This window comes from Ochotona curzoniae, unplaced genomic scaffold (assembly GCF_017591425.1).
Source record: "Ochotona curzoniae isolate NIBS_2020 unplaced genomic scaffold, NIBS_Ocur_1.0 scaffold_2587, whole genome shotgun sequence".
Taxonomy (NCBI): domain Eukaryota; kingdom Metazoa; phylum Chordata; class Mammalia; order Lagomorpha; family Ochotonidae; genus Ochotona; species Ochotona curzoniae.
The window spans coordinates 14,607,480-14,622,864 of record NW_024467096.1 but is presented as its reverse complement, the minus strand read 5'-3'; the positions used below and the strand labels follow the sequence as shown (position 1 = coordinate 14,622,864).

At 54.7% G+C, this 15,385-nt stretch overlaps 2 protein-coding genes across 2 annotated transcripts in view; one reads left to right on the top strand and one right to left on the bottom strand.

Moving 5' to 3' along the window:
- Positions 1-671: 671 nt before the first annotated feature.
- MAP6D1 (MAP6 domain containing 1) lies at positions 672-7,075 on the top strand. The gene is made up of 3 exons (XM_041002758.1): positions 672-1,057; positions 5,337-5,469; positions 5,790-7,075. Exons 1-3 carry the CDS (start codon positions 672-674, stop codon positions 5,868-5,870), a joined length of 600 nt encoding a protein of 199 aa, XP_040858692.1. The 3' UTR covers positions 5,871-7,075.
- A 623-nt stretch (positions 7,076-7,698) lies between these two features.
- Positions 7,699-15,385, bottom strand: part of YEATS2 (YEATS domain containing 2) — a 109,380-nt gene continuing 101,693 nt past the window's right edge. Inside the window, exons 28-31 of the mRNA XM_041002599.1 lie at positions 14,139-14,365; positions 13,272-13,346; positions 11,688-11,761; positions 7,699-10,148 (exon numbers count right to left, since the gene is read on the bottom strand). Coding sequence (XP_040858533.1) covers positions 10,040-10,148; positions 11,688-11,761; positions 13,272-13,346; positions 14,139-14,365 — 485 coding nt within the window. The 3' untranslated portion in view covers positions 7,699-10,039. The remainder of the gene's footprint in view (positions 10,149-11,687; positions 11,762-13,271; positions 13,347-14,138; positions 14,366-15,385) is intronic.

Below are 15,385 nucleotides of genomic sequence, written 5' to 3'. Positions count from 1 at the left end.
ACAAGCCTACCACCCTGCAGCCTGCATGACTCCCCCTCGGTCTGTGTATCCAGACCCGGATGACTGCCAAGGGGGAGGCAGTGTTCAGATTTTGTGGCGGCTTTATAAAGCAAAAGCCGCCTTAAAAGGGAGGCTTTTACAACCCAGGGAAAGGTCAACTGGGGACTAACCCCAATCCTGCCAATCCACGCTGGAAACTGGATCGCTGCTTCTGAATTCAGCACGCTAAAGGTGGCTCCCAGGCTGCGTAGGCACGTGTTCTCCACAAGCACTGCCCGTCTCCTGGGTGACACCCTCCCCGGGTGCCCGGTACATCCCGGCACCGACTCGTGCACACCAGCGCTGCCTGCCGGCTGGGGGCCACAACTATCTGATGCCAGGGTGATGTCAAAGATGGCATGGGGGTGGGGTGGGGAAAGACTCTGGGCCCAGCAATAAAACATTCTCCAACTCGGACCCTTGCAGGGGTGCCCAGGTGACCGTGCCTTCTCCACCTCCTCTGGCCGCCCCGCGGCAGCATCCCGGTCAAGGCCGAGCCGCCCCCGCGGCCGCCCGCTCCCGGGAGACCCACCCCGAGCCGGGGGGCGGTGCTGCGGCGGCGCGGGCGGGGGCGGGGCCGCGGGCGGGCGCGGGGCGCGGAGCGGCGCGGTGCAGCGGGCGCCGGGGCCGGCATGGCGTGGCCCTGCATCAGCCGCCTGTGCTGCCTGGCGCGCCGCTGGAACCAGCTCGACCGCTCCGACGTGGCGGTGCCACTCACCCTGCACAGCTACTCGGACCTCGAGAGCGACGAGCCCAGCCTGGTCAGCGGCAGCGCTGCCGCTCGCAGGGGCCCGACTCCGGCAGGCGCCCGGGACTCCGGCCGGGACGTGCCGCTCACTCAGTACCAGCGGGACTTCGGCGTGTGGACGGCGCCCGCGGGGCCCAAAGATGCGGCGCAGGGACGCGGATCCGGGCCAGGCGGCCGCAGAGGCAAGTCCTCTGCGCCCAGTGCCCGAGAGGTCTACGTGCTGCCCATCGGCGACGGGGACTCGGCTGCCGCGGCCACCACGTCCTACAGGTACAGGGCTGGGGCTGGGAAGGTTGGGGATCTGCACCCAGTACGATCTCGGCAACTGCTGGCAGCCTCCGATGTCATTGCCTTGGGTATCCCGGGTAGGGCAGGCTTCGCCCTGGTCACTCTCTGTCCACATGCGGGGCGAGGGAGCACCTCCGCCGACGGGGGCTCCTTCACTGGCTCTCATCCTGCTCGCGGGCCTGCCTCACACTTAGCTGGGTGGGGACCCGCTTCCCCTTGACCGTGGTTACCGGGGGACCTCGCTGCAGGAGGGCACCACCCGACCAGCTCCGGAGCTCGCTCTGGGCAGAGCTGCTGCGCGGGGTCCCACAGGGTGGGTGCCAGGCGCTTGTGGATTTGGCTGTCACCAGGACGGAGCAGCCCGCAGCTCCTGCAAGCCTGGGGGCTTTCTCCTTTCTCAAGTCAGGCACTCTGGAGGCAGAAAACACGGAAACCACGAAGTGTGTCCCAAGCCCTCCCAGCTCATTTCCTTCTAATTCTTGGCTTGGGTGCACGTGCGAGGCGACCTTGTGCGCGGTGAGGGTCTCACTGCGCTCCAGGGTGTGTCTGCTCCCTATGGCTGCGTGTCCCTTTCACAAGCATGTAGTTGTGCCCATGTAGTTTTTCTGTCTACACATCTGGAACCTCTGGATATCTGCCTCTTACTCTATCTGTAGTTGCTTCACCTCCAGGGAATTCTGCCACAGCAGGGGCCCTTAAAGGTCGGGGCTCCGGGCAGAGGGCCCCCGTTCTGTGCGTTTGGGGGACTGGTGAGTTATCTATTGCCAACTACTGGGTGCTGCACTGGGAGGCCATTCCTGGGCTGTCAGCCTCGCACAGGTGCACAGCAGTGGGCATTGCCTTAAAGGCAATCACATGGATATGCCCATAGTCCAGGGCTTCATTTGGACAGGTAAGGAAGCTTGGACACTTTACTCTTTGAGTGTGTATTTCAGAGAGACTCAGAGCCCTTCCATCTACTGGTTCATTCCCTAAATGCTTGCGGCATCCAGGGCTGGGCCGGCTGAAGCCAAGAACCTGAATTTTATCCCAGTCTCCCATATGGATGCAGGGGCCCAAGGACCTGGACCACCTTTTGTTGCTTTCCCAGGCACATTGGCAGGAAGCTGGACTGAAGTAGGGCAGCCAGGACTCAAACTGGCACCTGTATGGGATGCCAGTTTTGGAGATGGTGGCTTTACCCCGCTGCTCCATGACTGGCTCATGGCCTTTTTTCAAATATGTACAGGTGTCAGCTGGGGTTTTCTGCTTGTTTGTTAATTGTAAAGAAGTAACTTCTGTGACGAGCAGCCTTGCAGCTAAATTTTTACTCTTAGCATAATTCGTTTGGGAGAAATTCCCACCTGTGGGATTAAAGGACCAGAAAGCATGACCTGTCCTCCTGTGTCAAGGCCTAATTCCACATGCAGAACCCATCCATTCTACATGACTCCTGGATCCCCCTGCGTGACTGAAACACTAGAATGTTCTCTTGCCTAGCCATACATTTTTTTTTTTTGCCCCTAAAAATTTATTTCCTGTTTTTGGAAAGGCAGGCTTACAAAGAAGGAGAGAGAGTGCGAGAGATCTTCCATTCCCCAAGTGACCACAGTGGTTGGAGCTGAGCCAATCCAAAGCCAGGAGCTTTTTCTGGATCTCCCACATTAGAGCAAGATCCCAGGCCATAAGCAGGGAGGCCATAGGCCAGACTCAAACTGGTGCCTATATGGGATACTGGCTGGCACTTGGACGTGGAGGATTAACCCTTTGAGCCATCATGTTGGCCTTCTAGTCATGCACTTAATTTTTTAACGCTTTTTAAAAAATGTTTGTGTTATTTTTAATTTCTTATATACTTTTCTAATTTTTTATTATTTCGCCATGCACTTCTAAGGAGGTAGCAGGGGAAGGGTTTTGCAGCCTTTCATTCACTGATGGGAGCTTAAAGCTGAGGCAGGAAAGCTCAGTTGGGAGCGGCAGGCACAGGACTGACACAGAGCCCAGCATCCAGACCCCAGCTGGCATCGTGATGGCTCTGACTTCCCCATGATCTGACCCAGTGGAGGGCCAGAGGTCCTGGTGTGGGGCCTCTTTGGTAACGGCCTGGGGTGGGGGGAGGTGGGGAAGCTGCTGGAGCCCTTCCACTGGTCCTGACAGGTGTTCCAGTTTCTTTTCAGGGTTTCTCATTTGCTATTTTATAATCATTGCTGTTCAAAATATATTAAATTAATGCAGTGACACATTATCATTGTAGAACAAACGCAATTATAGTTGCATTGTGTTAATCTGTTGATGTTTATGCATGTATACATACATATCAGACATTGGTAGAGGGCTGAGAAAGCTATGCTTGCCCTTACTGCTAACGGTCGCCTCTAGTTCCTGCTAGCTCAGATTGGGTCTTTTACTCATCCACGTAGGCATGGCCTTCTAATTTACAAGTTTTCCCTTTTGATGACTTCCATAACTTTCAGAGGAATTTACCAATCATGAGCTTGATAAATCTGTAGCCGTTCTTGTTCCTTATGTTTTAACAGTCATAAATGTTCAGGTTTGTCAGAACATGTCTCAGTGAAGACAAAGCCATTTTTTATATTCTTTGCATTCTATGTTTTAATAATACAGTTTGACATGTACATATTTGTACACATCAATGTGAGTTTTTTAATTAAAAAATGTACAAAGACTGAAAAAAAAAAAGAAACATGAGCTGCCCTGGAGGGTAGAGCTTCCCCTCCCCAAATACCTGGGCTATCCGTGGCCAAGGACCAGCGCTGCGTCGCATCTCTTGTCCGTACCCAGGTGTCCTGTGAGGCCCGCCCTGACCTGCTGCGGGGTAGGCAAGGCATGTGACTGCCTTCTGTGCTTTGGTGGCTGCCGGGCCTGAGCTCAGCACTTTAGTTCCCAGGCTCCAAGATCACTGTCCGCAATCCAAGATCGAGCAGAGGAGGGAGAGGAACCCTGGTCTGTCTGCCCTCTGAGACTAACCCTGGAGCCTCCAGGGGATAGGCCCTGGGGTGCAGCACCCAGCAGGGTGAAGTGCTGGAAGGCAGGACTAGGACCCGGGAAGCATGTCCTACTGGGTAAAGCAGCTGGTACGGGATGGCTCTGAAGCCATGCTGAGAGCCCAGCCCCCATTCCTTGGTCCCACGCTCCGCAGTGGGAGGGGGCTGCTAAGGACAGGTCAAGCTGGGCCCGAGCCATTCACTCTCCTCCCCTTGCCTCAGGTGATTATAGGTCCTAGGATGCCCCATCCCAGTCCCCCCTGCAGCCCCAGCCACTTCCTGCTCTGGGTCTCTGGCCACTGCTGGCACAGGCTGCCAGATGCCATGCTCCACTCAAGCATGGGAGGCAGGGCGGGCACGGGGGCATGCTCAGGGCAGGACCTGCCTCCCTGGGAGAAACAGGGTGGCAGATGGTGCGGGCAGCTGGGTTTCAGGACTTTGCAGCTTCAAAAGCAAAAGCCACCTGCTGGGGCCTGGCACAGCCCTGCTTCGGGCTGCCCCCACAGCCTCCTCATGCACTGTCCTTCCTACCTGCTCCTCCAACACTGCCGGCGCTGAGCCACTGCAGCCACGTCAGGGCAGGCAGCTTTGTTGACCTCGGGGCTTGAAGCCCCCCAGTGCACCTGGGGACACTTTCCTATGGAGCAGGGAGGGCCTCAGCCAGGTGCTCCTGCCCTCCTCAGCTCACCATGTAGTGGGGGAGTCGCTGGGATTGGAGCAAGGGAGGAGTGCAGTGTTTTCATTGTGAGAAATTACTCCTGCCTTGGGGGGAGTTGGCAGGGTCACCCTTTGTCTCACTAGTCCAATCCCCAAAACCTGCTGAATCAGGCCAGCTTGTCACTTTATGGGTGGTCACTTCCGTGCATTCTCTCTTTTGCATGAGTTAATATTTCCTTCCCCTCCCCGCAAAAAAAAAAAAAAAAAATTCTACCTGGAACACTGTCTAATCCTTCCCACTCACAGCCAGGTATGGCACATCTTCCCTGTGCTGGCCACTGTCCGGGTTGTTCAGAAGTGGCCTCTGGGCTTCAGGGGCCTGGCAGCCACTAGATCGTTTTGGGGGTGCCTAGGAAGAGTGCCTTGAGCTGACTTGTCTCCAATGGTGGCAGTTGCCAAGTGCTGGTAGTTTTGGGTGATATGAGGCCCAGCTGTGGACTGGGCCCACTCCTGGTGCTTCAGGGCCCCAGGCAGCCCTGAGGGGCAAGACATGAGTGCCCCATGAGAAACGGTGAGAGGCTGGCTGCCCTGGGCTGAGCAGTGACTGTCCTCTGTTGCAGGCAGGAGTTCCAGGCGTGGACTGCAGTGAAGCCCACAAGACCCGCCAAGGCAAAGCCCACCAAGGTCGTCACAACCCACACGTCATCGTCGTTGGCGTCGGGGTGGGATAGCGGCCCCGGGGCCAGCTTCCAGGTGAGCATGTCAGGGCAAGGTAGCTGCGACAGGGTGTCAAATAGCTTCATGGCCAGTCACTCCTCACACAGAAAAGCCACCCTTCACCCGTGGGCAGGCACCCCTGCTGGGATGGCTTCTCCTGGAGGCAGCAGCTCCGTCTCCAGAATCCCAATCTGTCTCTCAGGAGGGCGGGCGGAAGGCCGTGTGCTCTGTGCAGCCACCCTGTGTGCCAGTGCGCTGTTGCTGCTCGTTCTGGGCCTGCACTCCTGGTCAGAGGTGGCTTTGCCCCTGGGGCTGGGGAAGGAAAGGGCGCTCTAACATGCCACTGCATTTTTCAGGTCCCTGAGGTGAGGAAGAAGTTCACTCCCAACCCCTCAGCCATCTTCCAGGCATCAGCTCCCCGGATCCTCAATGTGTGACTGCTGGGTGCCCTGCCGCTGCCACCTACCGAGGGACCAGGCTGGGGCACACGCAAGCCCTCTGTCCACTACCGTGCTGCAGCCATGCAGCCATCCTGCTGTGCTTCAGTCTGAGGCCCAAGGGCCAGGTCAGCTGTGATCTGTGAGGACCAGGGACGTGCGTGGCCCCCAGTGAGGTGTGTGCTGGGGGTTCTCCAAGCATGTGTGTTGGCTGCAGTAGTTCTGGAACCCACAGGAACCCACGTGGGGTACCCGCTGAGTGACTGCTCAACGCCATATGTGTAAGCCTGAAGAAGGCTTCTTATCACCTGCATGTGACGCATAGTGATGCTGGGTGACTGAAAATTTCTCCAGGGCTCATGTGGAAGGTGTTCCTTAGTAGCTGAGATGACCCTTGCGTGCTAGCAAGTGAACTAGTACCATGTGACAGGTGCCCCCCCAAATGACTGAACTCTGCCACTTCGGGGAAGAACTGGGAAGGAGGGGACATTCCCTGAAGGACTCTGACCCTGCTGCCCGTCCTGCTCTTACTCGCGGTGACAGGGCAGCTCATCTTGTCTGGAATGCTGTCCCTGGTTGGTGTGTGGAGATGCTACCCAGGAAAGCTGTCTCCAACAAGCCTGCGGGTATCTGGTAAGGAAGCATCCAGATTTGGCCTCTCCTGGTGGGCGTTCAAGCCGCCTTCACCTGGTCTTCAGCGCCCTGGCCTGGTGGCACGGGGCAGTGCCCACAGTCTCCCCTAAGGTGCTAGTTCCGGCAGCACAGCCGGCTCTGCTCCAGGAACTGCTCTGATCTTAAAGGGACAGCAGACCCACATGCTGGCACACAGGGCTGTCGCAGACCCCACTGGTGTGCACACTGGCTGTTCTTCAGAGACTGCCTGCAGAGCTCCGTGGGAGAGGAGCAGATTTTTACTAAAATGCACTGTTTGTTCATTTCTGTTAAATGATAAACGCAGACATCTTCTGGTACTTTTGCTTTTATCCCATCTCCTGGCCATTTGGACCTGGATGTAGCACGGCTGCGGCCATGACCCTCACAGGCCCCTCAGCCTTGAGCATGACTCTCTGCGGCTGCAGCTGCCTCCCACAGAGCCCAGCAGCTCCCAGCAGAAGGATTGGGTTGGGGAGCTAGTCTCAGGTTCAAACCCCAACCCAGCTTCTCCATTCCTTGAGCTGCGGGCTCTCCTGTGAGGTGACACCCACACCTGCAGGCTTGCAAGAGTGCCCGCAGGAGTGGGTGCGTTTCAGATGGTCTCGGCCGGGAACTCTTCTTGCCTCTCCCCCTCCTTGCGGAGTGTGCTGGGTTCCCATCTGCAGCCACCCACAGCTCCAGCCTGCGGCCTTGTGCTTGCAGCCCCTCACCAGGCAGCAGGCAGCACTCTCCCCTCCCCTAGGGCCTGATTCCCTGGGGGGAGACTCTGTGGTCTCACTGCTGGCGCTACAGCAACCGTGGAAGTGCCCTGCACCATCAGGTGGACCCAACCCTGCTTTCTGCAAGCCATCCTGCCCACCACCTCCCCAACAGGCTTCACAGTTAGGGGAGCTGGTTTCTAAAGAGACTGCTCCTTCTAACTCCACATCTGGGAGACTGCTGAATGCCACACTGAGTGAGGGACGAGGGTCAGGTATATGGTCACACAGACACACAAAAGTAGTGATGACCGAGAGGAGGACTGGGATGATTTAAAATTATTTTTATACTTTATCTGCTGAAGTTTCTATTAAATAAGCATTTTTGTATTAATGCTGTAAAGGGAAAGTTTTTAAAAATAAAATGCAGTTCAGTCTGTTAGCTAACTTCAGCCAATAGAAAACATACACCATTATTTCATAACCAAAGTCACTGCTGCAGTAGTGCCCTCAACCAGCCTTGGAGGGGCCTGTGAGGGTCATGTAACCAAGGGGCTGCCCAGGACCCCAGCTTACAGTACGCCCTCAACCAGCCTTGGGCCGCCAGGGTCCTTCCACAGGCCAAGGGAGTCATGGTCAGAGACCAATGTCCCACCTGTATGCTTGGCAGCACACCATGCCAGGCCTTCCCCAGGCCCTGCAGTCCACCTCTGGCCAATGGGAGAACTTTGCTGCTCTGTGGGCTCAAGAGGACCGGAGCTGCCTGCTGATGCCTCTCACACAGGGTCTTCATTCAGCAATCCAGAGGCCTCGTGGCAGCCCTGTCCAGGCCCCATGCTGCCGCTCCAGAGCGCCTGGCATGGGCACCTGGGTCTGGCTCCTTTCCTCCTCATGCCCTTTGTGCATTGTGGGGGCACAGCGGCCTCAGGAATTCTCGCCTTTTGCAAGCCAAGGTTTTCTGAGCGTCCCTGGACGCTTGGCCCTGCTGCTGCGGTGACTTCAGCCACAGGCTAGCAGATGGCCCCAGCAGACGGGCCATGGTGCAGGAGCACGCGGCACTGCCGCTTTTCCCTGCCAGATACACCAGCCTGGTTCTCTGCTGGGGTGACAGGAACTGCCCCCTTCGCCTTGGCTTTGAGGTAGTCAAGCTTGAATGCAGTTTTCTTTCCCCCACCCTGTCAGGAATAATTACGTCCACAGCTAACATGTAGCTTCCAGTCTTTTTTTTTTAGGCATTTATGTAACTAATCCTTTATCCAGCATGGCTGTAATCCATTCTGGAAAGAATTAATTGCAAGAACTAAGTGAGAGCCTCTACCTGCAACTGGCCCCTGCGCTGAGCAGCCAAACAGAAGAGCAAGGTGTGGCCTTACAGTGATCCCAGGGCATACAGACCCACACAAATGCTAAAAGGTTTATTGTAGACATTTTTGTTACACAACTGTTATAGATTGATACAAATACACCTGAAATATTAACACACGAGATTTAAAATCACTTAATGGTTCTTTCACAAAAAGGTAATGTCTTTAGGCTTTCACACCTGTTACCAATGAGTCTGTCCTCTTGTGGATCACATCTGCCACCCGGGGTCTCCAGCAGAGCCCACGAGCTGCCCACGAGCCTCCCACCAGCCTCACTGGGCTAGCCCGTGCAGAGGACTGGAGCTGAGGCACTGCACTAGTTGGCTCTAGGCCAGGCTGGGCTCTGCGTCCCATGGAACACACACCTTCACCTCCGCAATGTGTGGAAGCTGAGTTAGGAAGTCACCTCCTGCCTGTCACCTCCTGCTTCATCCTGCTGACGCCAACATTATGGACTACACGGAGAGCAGATCACTCAGAGGAGGAGTCTCGTTCTTCACCTTCCTCACAGAGCATCTCTGAGGGGCTGGGACAGCATCTGGGGCACCGAACCGAGGGCTCTGCTCAATGCATGAGCTGGTCTCACGTGTCTGAGTGCTGTGTCCCTGCTCTGGGCTTGGACAGTCTTTTCTCCAACAGATAAGGCACTCACGGGTGTCTCCATCAACACTTGTCTTCTCAGGAAGGACTCCATCAGATGAAGTACAGGCCACTAGCTCCACGGAAAGAACAGTCCCAGCACACTGTGCCAGTGCTGTGCAGCCAGTTACCTGCTGGGCACACACTTCCGGCCAAGCCCCGGGGTGTGTGGCTGCTGTTACTGACATGGCAGGAGTGTGCAGAGCATCAGGGCTCATGGTCACACCTTCCCCTTCCTGGCTGTGACGTGCTCTGACAATGGCTGCGCTAATGCTCTCAGAAGAGACTGCTGCTCGGGCTGCAGCCACCCAGGCGCCCTGGGCTCCACACGGCGCTGCCTCCTCCCGAGCTGACACATGGCATGGAGGGCTGTAGCCCCTCTCTGTTCAGGGTAACCGTGGGGCTGCTCGGGACCCCAGTTTACAGAAAGGGTCCATTTCTAGCCTGTAACCTCCAGTCCTCGGCAGGGCAGGCCCCTGGTGCCGCCTTGAGCACACCTAGAGGAACAAAAGGCCTGACACAGCTCGGGCCAGCTCTGTGGCGCGCACCTGGCACCTCTGCTACACTCAGCAACATGAGCCGACGGAGTGTGTGTGTACAGCTCCACTATGGCATCTGGAACAAACCTCTGTCCTTAAAGGGTTTCATCTGGAACCGGGCACTGGTGTCTCGGTGCAGCGGGGAGAGGCAGCAGCTTGTAGGCCATGGCATTCTGAGGCTCACAGCAAGTAGCCCTGCTCCCGATCGCAGCCTTTACAGCTGCTAGGCTCTGAAGGCAGCTGCACTCCCGCCTCGCCAAGGCCTCTGCGTCCACTCACTGGTCCTCGTGCAGGATCCCCATGTGTTTGTTCGTGAGGAAGTCCAGGAAAGGAATGTTGCAAATGGCCTGGTGAATATTACTCACCGTGACTTCTTTGGGAATCCTGATCAGAAGACAAAACAAAACAAAACAAGAAGTGTCTTCAGTGTGACTCCCAGGTCTCAGCAGTCGGTCAGCGCAGGGGCCAGGGGTAGGGTGAGGCAAGGCAGGCTCGGAGGAGGACAGGTAGGTATCCGCATCTCGCATGCCTCTGGCCCCGTCTCCAGCTCTCCCTTCCCATTAGTTCCTTTCCAAACTGTGAAACTTAGCTTCCCTACAGTCACAGTCCAATGTGACTTCCCGGTCAGAGATGCGCCAAGGAGCAGGAAAAGGACTCTGAAGGAAGTGGAAGGCAGACCAGAATAAGGGTTGTTTGTCATTCTTGGCAGATTGAGAGCTGAGCCAAATCGCATGGAAATGAGGGCCCTGCGGCTTCCTGTCTCTTATAGAGGAGGGGACACGGGGTCAGGCCAGGTCAAGTGAACGGTGACGGTCCTCTCGGAGCGCCAAGTCTCTCTGCCTGCACTGTCAGCTCCACCGAGGCGAACTGGCCACAAGAGGCCCGGACTTCGAGCAGGACAAAGGGCAGCACGACCAGAACTCCCTGCTCCCTTCTTTGTCTAAAGGCTTCTGTGTGTTACATCCTGCTCAATTCTGATCTAACACCCCTCTGACTTAAGACTGTTCATATCCTCATGTATTTTGTTATCATTTAAAAACTTACAACACTAGTAACATGATGGAATAAAATAATATCAATTTTCTTTGAAAGAAAAGCAGGGTGTGACCTACCTACCCTTCTGTCGGAGGCCAGAGAGGAGTCAGCACCGTCATGGTGAACCTAGGGGCTACACAGCTAATGAGACCTGAGTTTGAATCTCGGATCTGCCATAACTGACAGACAGGGTACCCTTCAAAGACTACCATCCTGACTCCAATAACGGAGTAACAATCAAACAATGACAAAATTAGGCAAGGCAGGTAATGCTCTGCTTTGCCATTGTTATTGCCATGGCAGCTAAGAGCTGGTGTCTGTTCAATTCTGCAAAAAAGGTCCTGCAGGCTGGCGTTCAGGCACAGCACGTTAAGCCACTGGTTGGGTCACTGCTCTTCCCTTATCAGGGTGCTGATTCAAGTTCTAAAAGCTCCATTTTCTATCCAGCCCCGATAATATACCTAGGAAGGCAATGGAAGGTAGTTCAAGTGCTTGGAAGCCTGCCCAGACAGGGTATTCATGTAGGAGACCCAGATGGATTTCCTGGCTCCTGGCTCTGACCTGGCCCAGTCCAGGACATTAAGGCCATTTGGAGAGTGGACAAGAGGATAAAGAGCTCTCTGTGTCTTTGTCATCGATTTCCAAATAAATCTTTATAACCAGCCCCAGGTGTCTGTGAGGTAATGAATACAGGTTACAGACATATGGGCAAAGCTGAGCTTTCACAACCAAGCAGTTCTCTCAAAGGTATAGCAAACCCTTGGGTCACCAGACTCTTAAAAATGTCCCATTGTACCTCCTAGAGATTGATTTTAATGTAAAATGACTCCATGGGAGATTAAAGTGTGAGGAGGTATGTGCGCCACCCTGACCCCGTGGGGACAGTACCTGCTGTGAGATGCTGTCTGGTACCCGACTGCCAACGCCTGCCTCAGGATGTCACTCACCAGCTGCTCTGTGGCCTACAAGGAAAGACACTGTTATTTCCAAGCATGGCCATTTGATGCCACTCCTCACTCTGTATTTTCTGAATGGTTGTTACCTAGGCAGGAAAACTGAAGGTCTGGATTAAGAGACTATAAAAAAAATTAGGGCCTGGTGCAGTGGCCCAGCGGCTAAAGTCCTCGCCTTGAACATGCCAGGATTGCTTATGGGCACCAATTCTAATCCTGGCAGCTCCACTTCCCATCCAGCTCCCTGCTTGTGGCCTGGGAAAGCAGTCGAGGATGGCCCAAAGCCTTGGGACCCTGCACCCGCGTGGGAGACCCAGAACAGCTCCCGGTTCCCGGCTTCAGATCAGTGCAGTACTGGCCACTGTAGTCACTTGGGGGACTGAGTCATCAGACAGAAAATCTTTCTGTCTCTCCTCTCTGTATATCTGACTTTCCAATAAAAATAAATACATCTTTTGCAGATGGATTTTACTCACTGGACAAGTTTTTAAGAAAAACAGGTGAGGGCTGCTATGGCATCCCCGATAGGGAGGGGATCTGCTAAGTACTGCCAGCCACGTGGGAGACCTAGAGGAAGCTGCTGACACCTTGCTGTAGACTGGCCCAGCCCTGGCCTCTGTGGACATTTGAGGAGTGCACCAGCAGCTACATCTCTGCTCTCTCTGTATCGCTGCCTTTCAAATAAATAAAATTAAAAAAAAAAGATTTGTTTATTTTTTATTGCAAAGTCAGATACACAGAGAGGAGGAGAGCTAGAGGGGAAGATCCTCCATCCAATGACTCACTCCCCAAGTGACCACAACAGCCAGAGCTGTGACGATCTGAAGCCAGGAGCCTCCATCCAATCCTCCCCGAGTGACCACAACAGCCAGAGCTGTGACGATCTGAAGCCAGGAGCGTCTTCTGGGTTTCTTAAATGGGTGCAGCGTCCCAAGGCTCTGGGCTGTCATTGACTGCTTTCCCAGGACACAAGCAGGGAGCTGGATGGGAAGTGGGGCTGCCAGGATTAGAACAGGCGCCCATAAGCAATCCTGGCATGTTCAAGGCGAGGACTTTAGCTACTAGGCCGCCACACTGGGTCCTCAAAAAGAAATCTTAAAAGAAGAAGAAATCAGTAGGGGGAGTGTCCATATGCAGCCCAGTGGTTGCCTGCATTCCACACTGGAGTGCCTGAGTTTGATTCCCGGCTCCAGCCCCTGACACACTGGGAACATCTGGATAGAGTTGCTGGCTCCTGGCTCTGGTCCTAGCCTAGATTTGGCCATTGTGGGCATTTGAGAGTAAACCACAGGATGGTACCATTTTTTTCTTTCTCAACTAAAAAGCCACAGAGGAAAGGAAGAAAAAAAAAAAACGTGAAACCTGAGTCAGATAGGAAATTATAAAAATACATCATCTCTGATGCTTTTCTCAGTCCTTGTCCCTTACTTGGCACAGCCCGGGACCCCAGCACCCTGACCTTCTGTTCTAAAGCCCACAGCAGCAGTTCAAGTCCTCTCTGCTGCAGGGAGGCACCCACCTTCAAAATCATGTCCTCCACTACGGATGCATACACGTTCTTGTGGAGCTCCACAGGCTGCAGGATGACCCCGATCTGGAAAAGCAGGAGGAAGTTATTTGGTGCCACGTCTGTGTTGAAGCAGCCTCTCAGCAAGCAGGTGGCTTTTCCAGCAGCCAGAGAGGTGCCTAGTCAGCAGGAGACCCCATAGACATTCTAGACCAAGCTCACAAGGAAGCAGTACCAAAGAGAACCACCGGAGATGTTCGCATGTCTTCCTTGGCTTTGGATTATTTCAAATGCTATTAAACTTGGTTTCACTTCCAGAATTCTTTGGAGGGAAAAACTGGCTGGGACTTGCCAGGCATCTGACAGCAGGCCCACCACTCGGGGATGTCTGGAGGCAGACTCAAAAGCCAGTGAGCAAGAGGTGCGGAGAACACCCTTGCTGCCTTTTCTGCTCATTCTCTGAGCGACAGGAGACTCATTTGGGTTCTGAGCAGCTGGCAGGTGGCTCACATGCTGCTGGGTTTCGTCGAGGTGCATGAACCAGTCTCTCCTGTGTAAAGGGGCCGTGTCGACACTGCAGGCATGCATGGAGGGGTTATGAAGACGGTAGGCAAGACTGCCCGCCACAGAATACCCTGGAAATGCTGCAACATGCCTCATGAAGGAAAGGGGTTCTCCCAAGTTAGCTCAGAGCAAAGGAGAGGAAAGTTACAAACTGGCTAACATCTAGCTCATGCTGCTTCAAGTCCATGTGCAGCAAGCGACCTTTTCATGGGTAGTTCATTTCCTCACCCCTGGGCTCTGATGTGGCAGGCGGGAGCCCAACAGCACACCCGAGTTTAGCTGCTCTGTGACCCCTTCGCAGATCTTAGCCCCTACCTTCTGTGCGACATCTGTGATGAACTCAGAGCCTGGAGTGGGTGGCAGGTAGAACTTCACTTCTTCCTGTTTCTCCTCCTGCTCCTTTTTAATGTTTGTCTTCAGTGGCTCTGAGAGAGTAAGGATGTCCACTTCTTCCTCACTGTCCGGTTCGCTCTTCTGAAATTGCTGCAGGTCCTCCAGCTTGCGGCAGAGGTTGTCGGCAGAGGAGAACGATGACGGGCACTCTGAGCAAAGACGGTGACGGGCACTCAGGACAGCCAGGGAACCACGGGACTTCAGACCCCCAAGTCTGAGACCTGAGACAGGACTAGGTACAAGTAGCAAGGGAGCTCCCCTTCCTCACCCCTAGTTCTAAAATTCTTTGCATCTAAGCAATGAGAACTAGGACTCTCATTACTTTACAACCTGTGTGACCAATGCGACTGACTGCCCTCTAAGATCAAATAGCACAGAGCTCTGGCTTCCCCCACCATCAACAGCCATGCACAGCCCCCTCCTGAGTACAGTTGACTTCCTCTTCATCTTTCGAGTCTGTACACTTAGAAGTGTACCAGGAGCCAGGACTACCCATCTTGCCATTGTCCCGAGGACAGTGCTGTTGACACTCTTGGGCATCCTGCACAGCAAGTCCCTAGTGAGGGGACTCCCGCAGAGCAGGGGGAGCAGCACCCAGCCAGGGCACAGCGAGATGGTGGCAGTGCATTTGGCTCCTGACCTTTTCTGGGCTGCTTCCTGCACTCTGACAGTCAACCGGGAGCCAGCTCCGTGTGTGGAAGGGACGGCGCCTCACAGAGGGCTCCTCCTGCCTGCGGGGAGCTGCCAGGAAGCCTCACACAGGAGGCAGGGCTCCAGCACTGGGCTGCAAGGGTCTAAGACAGATGGGCGAGGTTGGGAAGACAAACTTTTTTCTTATTCTTAAGGGATAACTTCAGAATGCTTCCTCTCCCTCAAAACCCATCACGGGCCTGGCCCCAATCCCTGCCACCACACACAACTGTTTACTCCTTGGCACTCAGCCTTTTACCCGCAAAACTTAAGTTGTTTCCAGTGCCTAACTAGTGTCTTTCCCAGCTAGATCTGCAGATAAGAGTAACAGGGGAGATCTGTCCGCAGGGCCTCCTTAGCTTACAAAGGAAGGGATTGCCACTTCTATGTGAAGGAAAGCAGGTGGCTTGAGTTTGGAACTGCAGTCCTAACAGTGGAGGTGGAGACAGGGTACATACGGCAAGAGGTAAGCAAAGGGC

What these genes read in the sequence shown, in the direction of transcription:
- MAP6D1 (XM_041002758.1), top strand. Translation starts at nt 672, where the DNA reads ATGGCGTGGCCCTGCATCAGCCGCCTGTGCTGCCTGGCGCGCCGCTGG. An exon ending in GCGGCCACCACGTCCTACAG is followed by an intron (nt 1,058 to 5,336) that starts GTACAGGGCTGG and finishes CCTCTGTTGCAG; the next exon opens with GCAGGAGTTCCAGGCGTGGA. An exon ending in GCCCCGGGGCCAGCTTCCAG is followed by an intron (nt 5,470 to 5,789) that starts GTGAGCATGTCA and finishes TGCATTTTTCAG; the next exon opens with GTCCCTGAGGTGAGGAAGAA.